Raw genomic sequence first — 12881 nt, 5'->3', positions numbered from 1 at the left:
AGAGTGGATACATTCAGGCACAAGGAAATTGATTGAAGAAAGAAAAGCTTTGAAAAAGAGGCAAGTACAGATGACACGTGAAAAACAATGCACACTGCAACGGGACTATGTAGAGAAAGATAAGTAAAGAAGTTGTGATGAAAAGGTAAGAGAGAATGGCTTGACAAAGTTAAGAGAAGCTGAAAGTGCCTCAGTGAGAGACAAAACCGAGAAACTGGTCCATATGTATATGCAATTATCATGGTTCCAGAGTCACAGTGGTATTGTAAATGTGAAAGATGGAAGATTAACAATGGAAGCAGAACGACGGTGAGAACATTTTTAAGGAAATACTCAACTAACCACAGCCATCAATTCTAATCGAAGGTGAAGAATTAAAAATCTCACTGCTAGAAATTTTAGAAGTAGAAATAGAGGAGGCAGTTAAGCAGCTAAAAAATATGAATGTGCCTGGTCAAGATAAAATCATTGCTGAAATGCTTAAAGCTGGGGAGGAGGTGTAGTTCATGAAATACATAAACTTTGTAATATAGTTTGGGAGAAATGTGTGATCTGCAAATTACCAAAAAGAAGAAACCAGGCGGTGTATGACAGTTCGCAAGGAATAATACTACTTGCAGTATGTGGAAAAGTGTTCTGCAGTGTACTATAGAACAGAATCAAACTAGCCATAGATGGAAAAACTGTGTATTGAGCAAGTAGGCTTTAGACCAAAAGGGTCATGTATAGATCACATCATTGCCCTGAGATGATTGAATGAGAGAGGGCTTGCTTGCCAGAGAAGATTAGCCTTGAACTTTATAGATTTCACCATTGCTTTTGACTGCATTCATACAGAGTTGCTATGGAAGATCTTGTGGCAATATGAGCTTCCTAGAAAAGTAGTGTCACTGGATAAGATGCTGTATGACAGTTCAAAATGCTGTGTAAGGACAGAAAGTGGAAAGATCAACTGGTTTATCATCATCACTGAAGTGCAGTAGGGATGCATTTTATCACCTCTCCTCTGCATCGTGATAGATTACTTGATGCGAAAAGCAACATCAAAGGAAGATATAGGAATTATATGAAGTAAAGGAAAACTTCAAGATCTCGACTGTGCAGATAACATTGTTCTGTTGGACACAGACGATGGTGCTCTGATAAAGATCACAACCAATGTGAGGATTAAGTAGGATTAAGAATCTGCCAAAAGAACGTGAATGTCATAATTGAAAGCAATGATAATGCATATGTGATCAATAGTGAAGATACAGCATGGATAACTAGTTTGTATGTCTTGGAAGCATGATGATTGCTGATGTCTACCTCTGTAAGGAGGTGGAAGCAAGAATTGGGAAGGCAAGTAGAACCTTTTCAAGACTGGCAAATATCTGGAAAAATAAGGAGATTCACACAAGAACCAAGATAAAGTTATACAATGCTATTGTGATATCCACATCATTATATGCTTCTGAAACTTGACAAATGCTAGAAACCAATAACAGGAAACTTAATGCATTCTGTCAGAGATGCTTGCAAAGAATACTTAGTGTCCGCCGATGAGATAAACCGGGGTTCTCAAACTGGGAGTCGTGACTTGGGGGTCACAAGATTATTATGTGGGGGTCACAAGCTGTCAGCCTCCACCCTAAACCCACTTCACCTCCAGCATTTATAATGGTGTTAAATATAAAAAAAAAATGTTTTTAATTTAGAAGGGGAGATCCCACTTAGAGGCTTGCTGTGTGAAAGGGATCACCAATACAAAAGTTTGAGAACCACTGGGATAAACTAACCAACGCTAATGTATTACAGAAGACTGCTCAGCAGACTTCAGAGACAATTATTTGAGAAAGAAAGCTGGTTTGGGTGTGTTGTATGGATAGCAAAAAAAAGTATTCCTAGATAAGCCTTGGATTAGATACCACCTGATAGAAGACAGAAAAGAGGAGGACAACAGATGATGTTATATAAGAAAACCATTAGAAAGATGTTGCTGTTGTGGAAACAGACTATAAAGGAGGAAGAAATGTGGCATTAGACAGGTAGACAGATTGGGTTTGCTTATATATCACAAAGCATGAGAGCATCTAATGAAAAAAATCTGCTTATGCGTACTGTAAAGATGAAGAATGAAGTAATGTTGTTACCTTTTGCGTGGTGAACACTTGTATGCAAATTAAGTTTATCTCCTGTTTTAGACTGACATTTTAAAACAAGCAAGCAACTACTTGTACATTTCTGAAATAATTAATGTTTTTTCAGGCTTTGTAGAGCATGTGTGGGATCCTTTATCAACTTCACAAACAGTCAGTCTAGTTCAACTCTGCAAAAATGTCTTTGAAGAACATTCCCTTTCCAAAAATGAATCCAGTAAAGCAAAAGAGGTAAAAACCACTGTGCTGTTAGAGACCAGAAGAAAATGGTATATTTTAAAGTCATTGATAATTATATGCTCTTCCTACCCTTGCTGTATGCGTTCATCATATAATTCTAAAGTTGCTGGTATTTGATTAACCTTTGCAGGTCACCTGTAATAAGCAAAAATTTAAAGCTAAAATTGTTCTGCTCTCAGATGTGCAGATGCAGCTCCCTTTTAGTCTGTGGGAGATGTGTACATCTTTGGGCAGAAATTGGCTCTTGCTACTAGAAAAATTATGACTACAATTGTGATGAGCCTCTTGCTAATAGTAATCTTTTTGCTCCTCTGTGAAGATGAATCTTCAAGAATGTATAACTTTGCATTTGTGTGTTGTTTTTTTTTAAGATTCAAGTACACAACTTTTAACTGTTCTAAAATCTTAAGGATGCTTCAGAGCTCAAATCTTTTTCACTGGTTTATAACTATACTAGAGCTAAAAATAAGCTTTTAAAAAAGTGCAGGCCTGTTTAAACTTCACTAAGTGGCTTCCTTTCTAGAAGGATTTTAATTTATAGAAAAAATGGATAATCATTCCACCAGTGAAAAAAATCTCTATAATGTTAAGCATTTTATAATTGTGCACTTCTGAGTTCATGATTCTCTACCCCAGTATGCTAGTTTCATTCCTATGTAAATCCAAGGAATTTCATCATCATAAAATTGGTGAAATTGAGTAGAAAATCAGATCTTGAATATGAAAACTCATGTGTGTACCTGTCAGCCAGATCACTGCTTTGAATCTGGGGAAATCAAATACAGTAATACCTTTTTGATGTCTTGGCTAAAGTCAGAAAAAATAAAACTAAAAATTGCCCACAGTTTAATTTGATAAAAGTGTAGAGACACTGTGTAAAGCTGTTAGTTACTTTTTTCTCTCCAAAGGTCTATCTGTGGTATTGCTTATGACACAATTAGTTATGTAGAATTTTTCAGTTCTTCTATGTGATTAATCTATTGTTTAAACACCCGTTTCATTTTGTAGTTATAAGAAAATAAGAATGGCCACACTGGGTCAGACTGTAGTCCATCTTGCCCATTATCTATCTCTGACAGTGGCCAATACCAAAGCATCATGGGAAGTTTACAGAATAGGGTAGTTATGGAGTTATTTACCCCTGCCTTCTGCTTCTACTTCTAGACTGTGTATAATCATTTTGCTAGTAAAATAACATGCAGCAAATGGCATAATTTGGGGAAAACTAAATTATCTTGCAAAACACCATAATGACAAATGGTTAAAGAATGCAGTAGGGTTAGTTAAAATTACAACCAGCTGATACTATAGCTAAGAAAAAATATATAAAACTGGTGGCAACTGTTTTAGTCTATAATAAAAGTATCACATTCATCTAAAGGGAAATGCTATCTTTAAAACTATATCTTACAATGTATCAGCTATCATTTAAATGTTTTTGTGGGGCGGCATTGGTATGTCAATGATAAATCTACAATTTTTTAATAGGATCTGGTCAACTCAATTGTTTCAAGAATGAAGAAGTCGATAGAGGAAGATGTCTTTATTCCTCTGTATCCTAAAAAGTAAGGCTAATTCTGTACAATACCAACACTTCATTAGAAGTGAGGTGCCAATTTAATATACGGTCGACTTGAATTGGAAACTAATGAAATAGAAAACTTCTTGAAATAGCTACAATTTCCAACGTCTACTACATCTTTGAGTCAGGTTTGGAAGCCCTTATTCAAGCTCGTGAATAGTAACTCACAGAAGCAGTCCTGTTTATTAGAAGAATTGAAATTAGTGGGACTACTCCTGTGAGTAAGTGTTCCACAATGTAAGACCTCCTCAGTCTGGTCCTATGTATTAATTGGTGATTGTTAAAAGGATGCTTTGGCCCAGCTGGCCTGCATTTCCCTTTGATTCATCTCCTCCTCACATTCGTGAATTTTTACGGTTTCCCTTCAGTGTTTTCACTGTGAAGAAAAATACCTAGCTGTTTTTTGAATTTGCTTTAATCTAGTTTGCTTTATTGGATTTGTTTATTACTATATTCTGTATATTCCACAATTTTGAATTAATGGGAATCCCTCTTTTTAGGAGAGACACAGAATTGGAAACTAGGGTAATGTTGGGGAAAATGCATTGCTAAAGCTGATACAGGAAGTTTGCAGAGTATCTTCCGTCTACTGTCTGACTTTGTACTGTGCTCTGTCAGTCTGATACCAAGTGTGGTTAAGTGTTTCCAGTTGCTACTTTTAGTAGGGACTATCAAGAGACTAGTGATGCATTCCAAATGTAAAGTTATGTAACAGAGCTGAGACCTATTTTCTGTTGTGACCCTCTGAGAACTGACATTAATATCCATCATTATACAGAAGAGGTCAATTGGCTGGATATTTTTTCTAAACAAAAACCACAAAAATGTTATTTTACCAATTTCCTGTTATACTTTCCATGACCAGCGCTGTGGAAGACAGAATATCGCCACAATCAAAGTTTCAAGAAAGACAGTTTTGGTCAGCTGTAAAGGTAAGCAAGATGTACCTAATTTCTCCCTGACAAATCATTTGGACTAAAATATTTCATGCTTGATCTCAACCAAGAAATACATATTCAGGGAAGTTTGATATCCTGGGAATAGTGCATTGTACTGGGAAGGATATATGTAGTCCTCAATGAGAAATAATAGAAATGTAGGACTGGAAGGGACTTTATAAATCATCTTGTCCAGTTCCCTGCCCTGAGATAGGATTAAGTACTATTTCTAGAGTAGACCATCCCTGGCAGGTGTTTATCTAACCTATTCTTAAAAATACTCCAGTGACGAAGGTGCCACAGGGTAACTTGTTTCTGTGCTTAACTATGCTTGCGCTTAGGAAGTTTTTCCTAACGTCTAACCTAAATCTCCCTTGCTGCAATTTAAGTCCATTACTTCTGGTTCTGTCCTTAGTGATTAAGGAGAACAATTTACCACCCTTCTCTTTATAACATCTTTGTACGTACTTGAAGACAGTTAACATGTCTCCCCTTGGTCTTCTCTTCTCCAGACTAAACAAACTCATTTTTTTCCATTTCCTCCTGGGTCATATTTTCTAGACCTTCCATCATTTTTGTTGCTGTCTTCTGGACTTTCTCCAGTTCATCCACATCTTTCCCAAAGTGTGGTGTCCAGAACTGGACACAGTACTCTAGTTGAGGCTTTATCTGTGCTGAGTACAGTAGAATTACTTCTCATGTCTTGGTTTCAGTATTCCTGCTAATAAGTCCCAGAATGATGTTTGCTTTTTTTGCAGCAGTATTTCATTGTTGAGTCATGTTTTGTTTTGTGATCCACTATAGCCCCCAAATCCTTTTCCTAGGCAGTCATTTCCCATTTTGTATTTGTGCAATTGATTATTCCTTCTTAAATGGAGTACTTTGCATTTGTGCTTATTGAATTTCATCCTATTTATTTCAGACCGTTTCTCCAGTTTGTCAGAATCATTGGTGTTGGTCCTGCTTTGAGCAGGGGGTTGGACTAGATGACCTCCTGAGGTCTCTTCCAACCCTAATCTTCTATGATTCCATGATTTTGAATTCTAATCCTGTCCTCCTAAACACTTGCAACTCCTCCCATCTTGGTATTGTCTGCAAAGTTTATAAATGTAACACTGTCATTTTCCAAATCATTTATGAAGATATTGAATAGAACCAGACCCAGGATGGATCCCTGCAAGACCACACTCAATATGCCCTTCTAGTTTGACTATGAGCTATTTATAACTACTCTGAGTACAGTTTTCCAACCAGTTGTGCATGCACCTTTATAGTAAGTTCATCTAGACTGTATTTCCCAATTTTGTTTATGAGAAGGTCATGTGAGAGAGTATCAAAAGCCTTACTAAATTTGAGCTATATCACATCTACTGCTTCCCCGTAGCCACAAGGCTTGTTACCCTGTTGAAGAAGAATATCAGGTTGGCATGACATGGTTTGTCCTCAACAAATCCATGTTGACTTTTACTTATCACCTTATTATCTTCTAGGTGCTTACAAAGTGTTTGGTACCTGGAAAGATAATGGAGCAAATAATCAAAGTTAAGCTGACTGGTCTATAATTTCCTGGGTTGTTATAGATAGGTACTATATTTACCCTTTCCCAGTTGTCTGGGATCTCTCCCATCCTCCATGAGTTCCCAGAGACAATCACTAATCGCTCAGAGACTTCCTCAGCCTAATCCTTAAGTATTCTAGGATGTATTTTGTCAGGCCTTGCTGACTTGAAGACATCTAACTTGTCTAAGTAAATCTTAACTTGCTGTTTTTTCCGTGTTTTAGCCTCAGATTCTACCCCATTTACACTGATGTTCACAATTTTAGTTGTCTGATCACTGCTAACCTTTCTGGTGAAAACGGAAACAAAAAGGCATTTAATACTTTGTCCTTTGCTGCATGTATCGTTCTCTCCTCCATTGAGTAATGGGCCTATCCTGTCCTTGCTATTCCTCTTGCTTCTAATGTATTTGTAAAATATTTTTTAGTTACCCTTTATGTCCCTACCTAGTTTAATCTCATTTTGTACCTTAGCCTGTCTACATGCTTGTGTTGTTTTTTAATATTCATCCTTTGTAGTTTGACCTAGTTTCCACTCTTTGTATGACTCCTGTTTTAGTTTCAGGAAAGTGTGCTCTTCAAAGATAATTGGTTGTGAAATAATGGTTATAAATGTGCTGTCATTTGAATGTACTTATCCATCCATTTACACAAATGCCATATCCTCCCCATCTCACCCCAGACCTTGGCCAACCATTCTTGCCCTGCATATTTCCTCTTTCCATCACTTGCTTCAAAAGTCCACTTGAGAGGGTCAACAAGATTTGGTGGCCTTTGGGCTGTGCCCCATGTCAGTTTCCAGGACCTTGCCTTCTGCTGAGTGCATTGCACTTCTGGGGCTCCGTACCCCAAGCGCACATTCTGATGTGAGTGTGCAGTCCAATGATCTCCTGTTAAACACATCAATGTTTTGTTTTTTTTTATTTGATCTAAAAAGATTGAGTTGAGGGAAATTCTAAGTGGGAATTTGGGCCTGCATGCGGTCCCATGAGAACGTGTAACCAAAGTATTACATTCTGATTTTATACTTCCGTTTACCTCCTGACACCAAATGTGCTCATTCTAAGCTTCATCATCATTTCAGCTGCTGTCTAATATTCTTCTTTGGGATGGGATCATACTAGAAGATACACTACATGAGTTAGGTCTAGGCAAGTTGCTGAATCGATATCTCCTTCTGATACTCCTTAATGCACCACCTGGACCAGATAATGTGGAAAAGTGCAACAAGGTAAAAATTGTATACAGGAAAAAGGCTTATATTGAAGAAAGAGTTTTCATGATAAAGAGATCAGTGTCTGAAGATAAATTAAGTTACAAACATTCAGTATCTGTAGCTTTTAAGGTAACTTTGTAAACTCTTGGTGGTTTTAGAGGGGCACAGTCAAAATATTCAGGCCCAAAGTTTGGACACTTGGAAACTATTACAGTCCAATGGAAAATACCTGTTTTGGATCCTAACGGTGAAATCCTGGCCCCATTGAAATCAGTGAGAGTTTAACCATTGATTTCATTGGAGTCAAGATCTCACTCTAAGTATCTTTTTGAACTGATAGATTTAAAAAAAAAAAAAAAGTGTGAGCTGTTCGTGCTTGCCTATCACCAGCTATAATTAACCATTTAACCTACAGCATGCTAATAATGTTTCAAAGCCCATTGAAGAAATGGAAAGATCTCTGTTGAATTCCTTCAAGTCTGGTTCAGGCCCACTACTCACAAAGTTGTATGCTTTCTTGGTGCAATAGATTATGCTAATGCACAGAGAGATTTGGCCAAACAAAAGTCGCATTAGGTTTGTTAAAAATCAAAAAAACGCCAGTGTTTGATTCCAGAGTAGATCTTTACACCATTGAGAGAATAGAAATCCTGGGTTTTTTGCTTCCAAGTTTTACAAACAGTAGATGGTTAAAGAAACAATTTCTAAAAAGGATATTGGCAATTAATGATTTAATCCCTTGGCTCCAGAATAAGTATTTTCATAATGCTTGTTGTTAATGTAAGTTCAATGGCTGGAGTTGTATATATCTAGCCACAAAATGATTTATCAATGAACCTCTTGGCACTGAGAATGAAGAAAGTGGTGAATTCTTTAGAATTGGGCAGATTCTAACTTCTTGACCTGAGGGATTAGTGCAAGCAAATGTTTTTGCCCAAAGCTGATGTATGCTATTGTGTTCTAAAGGTTAGTAGTTCAAATTGGCAATAACTAATGGTGTATTATGCCTGCTAGATTGTTAGAGGGCTTTCCCTCACCCTCTCCCCTGGTTCTCGTCACGCAGACAGAAAGCAGAAGTCCCAAGTGTAGACAATGCAATGTTCATTGGGGTTAGTTTCCAGCAAATATGTTCCATAACTCTGACACCACAGTGTTTAGTCCCCCCTCCTCAGGAGGCATAATTATACCTGCAGTGCGGCCCACAGTTCCACCCTTTATAATTTAGGGTCATGTTCCATTTTGCATCTGGGGTCTTCGTCTCACCTTTTTTGTATCCCATGGGAGGGGTAAGGAGTGAGGTTGTTCTCTGGTCAGGGATGGGCATTTCTTTAGTGTTTTTATACTTTCCCCAGCCCCAAACTCTTTTGCCCCTCCCAACTGGTTGCTTGATTTTTGCCTTGGATAGGGGTTGAGGCAATCTTAGTGTGCTCTGAGTAATACTTTTAACTGCTTTTATCTGTTCTCATTGTACTAACACCCAACTAGGCAGAAGTAACATCACATGTTAGTATAAGAGTATCAAAAAGTCAAACCCAAAATTCTATCCCAGGCTAACAAACATACCTATATACTAACAGATAGAATTGTTGTCTTTAGGCAGTCTTTTTAATATATGCATGCAACAAGCCTCAAAAGCAAAATGGAAGGTATAAAAAGGTTTGTGTTAAGTTTTTCTCCCCATTTGTATATAATTATCAGAGGGGTAGCCATGTTAGTCTGGATCTGTAAAAGCAGCAAAGAGTCCTGTGGCACCTTACAGACTAACAGACGTATTGGAGCATGAACTTTTGTGCGTGAATGCCCACTTCGCATGCTTCTGATGAAGTGGGTATTCACCCACGAAAGCTCATGCTCCAATACGTCTGTTAGTCTATAAGGTGCCACAGGACTCTTTGCTGCTTATATATAATTGTTGATGTTCTGTACACAGAACCATAAAAAACCTTTAGAACAAACATCAGACTATAAATTCTTGAAGCCGTTGAGTATGCCAAGAATAACATACTCCATTGAAGTGATATCTGGCTCTACATCTGACAAAGCTTTTTATTAATTACAACAGTGGAGCCAATTAAAGGAGAAATAAGAAGCGTGAGTTAAAGCAGAGTGTGAGTTAATGCATTTAAGGATTGTCTAATCTTTTCCAAATATGTTTTGATTGAACAGGTAGTTGCATGTCTCCCAGAAAGATGGTTCAAAGAGCTTAAAAGCGGATCAACTCTCCCTCAGTTGGCGAACTTTAGCCAACATTTATTGCAAAGTGCACATACACTGTACAAGAATAACTGCAGGTAATCTGTCTGGCTTTTTTTTTTTTTTTTTAATTCATTATTTCTACATGTAGTGTGTATGTCTCTAATGTTAACTTTTTTTGTCTGTATGTTTACATGATACACTTTAAAAGGAGTTTTATAGTGGTATATATTTTGACCTTTTCATAATAATGCATATCCATTTGAGAGGTGTGGAAGGATTGTAAATCAAAAGCAAATTTAAAAATCTTGTAATGGACACACAAGAATAATGGAAAAGGGTTATGTGACTTACTGATAACAGTGTACAGACATGTAAAGTCCTACGTTACATCATTCTTTTAACACTGGCCTGTCTATTTCTAGAGAATTAAGGAAATAGTCCTATAATTTTGTTTCTAAAGGAGGTGTTGGATATCTGCTGTGATTCTCTGTATCTTGCACACGCTGAGCTGTCTTATTAGTGCTTGCTTTCATAAGGAATGCAATTATTAAAATATGGAATATCTTATTAGATTAGTTTAAATTTATAAAACATGATCTAATAGAAATGGAAGATACAGATTTATGCTAGCTTTTCCTGCCTAGCCTTTGGACGCTGGAATTTTATGTAGGCAACATAACCGATCACCATAGTCCAGGAGCATTTTCATAAATTTCCAGTGTAGTTTCTTATCTGCTTTTAAAAATCAATACACTCAAAGTATATGGAGGTCAGACACTTGAATATTGTACTTTTTTAAATTATTATTATTATTATTATTATTATTATTTTAGTGATGAAACAAGAGACCTGATTCTTCTGTTGGTGAAAGTCAACGCCTTGCACGTTGCAGAGGACTTCATTGAGGAATATAAACTGGAATACCTGAAGTCTATTGTCAGAAAATAGAATTCCAGCGAAAGGACTAAAATATAAAATTTAAAATGCTGTAACCATTTTGAGTTTGATTTAAAGCAAGATAAAGATCAAGCTAAAATACCGTTAAAGGTTTTGCTAGAACAATGCAACTGACGAGTTAGGGCTGCCTTTTGACTTCATTCTGCCTTGTTGAGCCTAGATATTTCATAGAACTTAAAGGCCCTGCAAGTAATAGGCTTATATTTTTGCATTTCTTGTGCACCCAAAATTCCCACGGAGGGTAGTGAGTGTACTTTGTGCACCAGGAATGCAAAATCTGGTCCAGTGCATGTTGCACTGGTTGGCATCAAGTTAGCTGAAGATGAAATGATAATCTTAATTCCTGAATGACCTTGGTTTTGCTGGATTTAATTCAAAGTGGAGCAGTGTTTTTGTTTCTACCAAAGGGGTGATAATGCTTATTCCTCTTATAGGTGTTACTTAAAAGGATAGTGAAAGGATCTGAAAAATGTGTCACAGAATCAGTATACTGTAAGTAAACAGCCTTGTGTAGAATTTCCAGTCTTGAACTGTGAGCTCAGCATTGTGTACTATCTCTCTCTCTTTTTCTTTCTTTCTCAGGGAGAATACCAGGTCCCTTCTCTAGTGAGATCCCAGTGACCACCTTCATGGAGATCCCTGGGAGAGTTAGTCAGTATAAGTCCTGCAGGGTTTCAACTGAGTAATAGCAAAAGAATAACAAAGATAGTTGAAATAGGTGCCTGCTCCTTAGCTTTCCATCTATATTATACCTAGTGTGCAAATACACCACTTGTAATATCACAGTGTAAGGATGGCATCCGCTGTATGTTGTCTTTTAGAATTCAGATGCTAATATGGATTGTGCTCAAGTGTTTGTGGGCCTGGGCTCACCTCTGGTCTTATTTTTCATCAAAGTTTCTTTTTAATGATCATATATACTTCAGTTGTTGGCAGAGAGACGCATGAGTCATTTGTTGTAGCAACTTCAGAAATTATTTCAATGTGAATTTTTCACATCGTTTTCAGAAATCTGACTGGTGTCTGAGAGTCTTGCTGATTGCTGTTTTTGCTCCTTCCTGATGTGTACACAGTCTCATCTATCATACAATCTATTTAAAAATATTCTATGTATGTTTTAAAGTGAGAATTTTGAATGTATGTAACAAAAGTCATTCTGCCATGGAATTGAAAGAGAATTGATTATAGAAATCCAGAGCCTGCACAAGTTCTGATGCAGCATCATTTGTATCTGTATTTCCCAAAATGGTATTTAACATTTTTATAGTAGATTTTTTTTCCCTGTGGACATGCTTTAAACCTTTTTTTTAAAAACTGGGTATTTTTTTTATTTTTGTAAAATAAATTAATATCAATTGTAAATAACTAGATGCTATTTTTTATCTTGATTGTTTAACTCTTGTACAAATGGTCTTGTAAAATAAAATTGTTAGTCTTGCATTTTGTTTCATATTTATTTAAACAAGTAATTAACTCCAATTCTGGGTGTTCACTGTATTTACCATACTAACATGATTTAAGCAGCATAGTTATAGAATGTGCAGGATTCTACAAAGCAGCACACTGTTTCAAGACCATCTTTTGCTGTGATTACTATAATAAATCAACTTACTAATGATGGCACAATTGTGCGATTGATAACTTTTTTTTTTAAATTAAGATTTTTACCAGCAGGAACTATGAAATTAGACAATAGCTAATCCATATAAGCATGTGATTTGTCCTCCCTGCCTTCCCTCCATATTTGCTGGTATGTTGTCTCAAATTAGACTGAGTTCTTAGGGAATGAACAGTGTTGACCTGTTTGTACAGCACCCAGAACAACGGACCCCTGATAATGTAGATGCTATTGCACTACACGTAACATTCCTATGTCACTACTGACTTTGTTTCTGGATGGTGTTGGAGGTGCTATTTTGGATGATATAAAAGATGGTGGCCATCGGGGGCTAAAGAACCCAGCAGATGTATGGCAAGAGTAAGAGGTACTTACTCATGATGATGGCCAAGATGAATTCCAATTTGTGTAACTGAATTTTGCATGCTTCAGTTTTCCC

At 36.8% G+C, this 12881-nt stretch overlaps 1 protein-coding gene across 6 annotated transcripts in view; it reads left to right on the top strand.

The window, feature by feature from the left end:
- GCFC2 (GC-rich sequence DNA-binding factor 2) overlaps positions 1-12264 on the top strand; it is a 35676-nt gene extending 23412 nt beyond the window's left edge. For 2 of the 6 annotated variants that reach the window (XM_030555308.1, XM_030555306.1), the window contains exons 13-18: positions 2248-2369; positions 3867-3943; positions 4826-4892; positions 7540-7686; positions 9838-9962; positions 10701-12264. In XM_030555308.1, coding sequence (XP_030411168.1) covers positions 2248-2369; positions 3867-3943; positions 4826-4892; positions 7540-7686; positions 9838-9962; positions 10701-10815 — 653 coding nt within the window. In that variant the 3' untranslated portion in view covers positions 10816-12264. The remainder of the gene's footprint in view (positions 1-2247; positions 2370-3866; positions 3944-4825; positions 4893-7539; positions 7687-9837; positions 9963-10700) is intronic. The other 4 variants (XR_003999472.1, XM_030555309.1, XM_030555311.1 and 1 more) reach the window with 4 other exon arrangements.
- Positions 12265-12881: the final 617 nt, after the last annotated feature.

This window comes from Gopherus evgoodei, chromosome 3, assembly GCF_007399415.2.
Source record: "Gopherus evgoodei ecotype Sinaloan lineage chromosome 3, rGopEvg1_v1.p, whole genome shotgun sequence".
NCBI classification, from domain to species: domain Eukaryota; kingdom Metazoa; phylum Chordata; order Testudines; family Testudinidae; genus Gopherus; species Gopherus evgoodei.
This window is presented reverse-complemented; position numbering and strand designations above follow the sequence as displayed.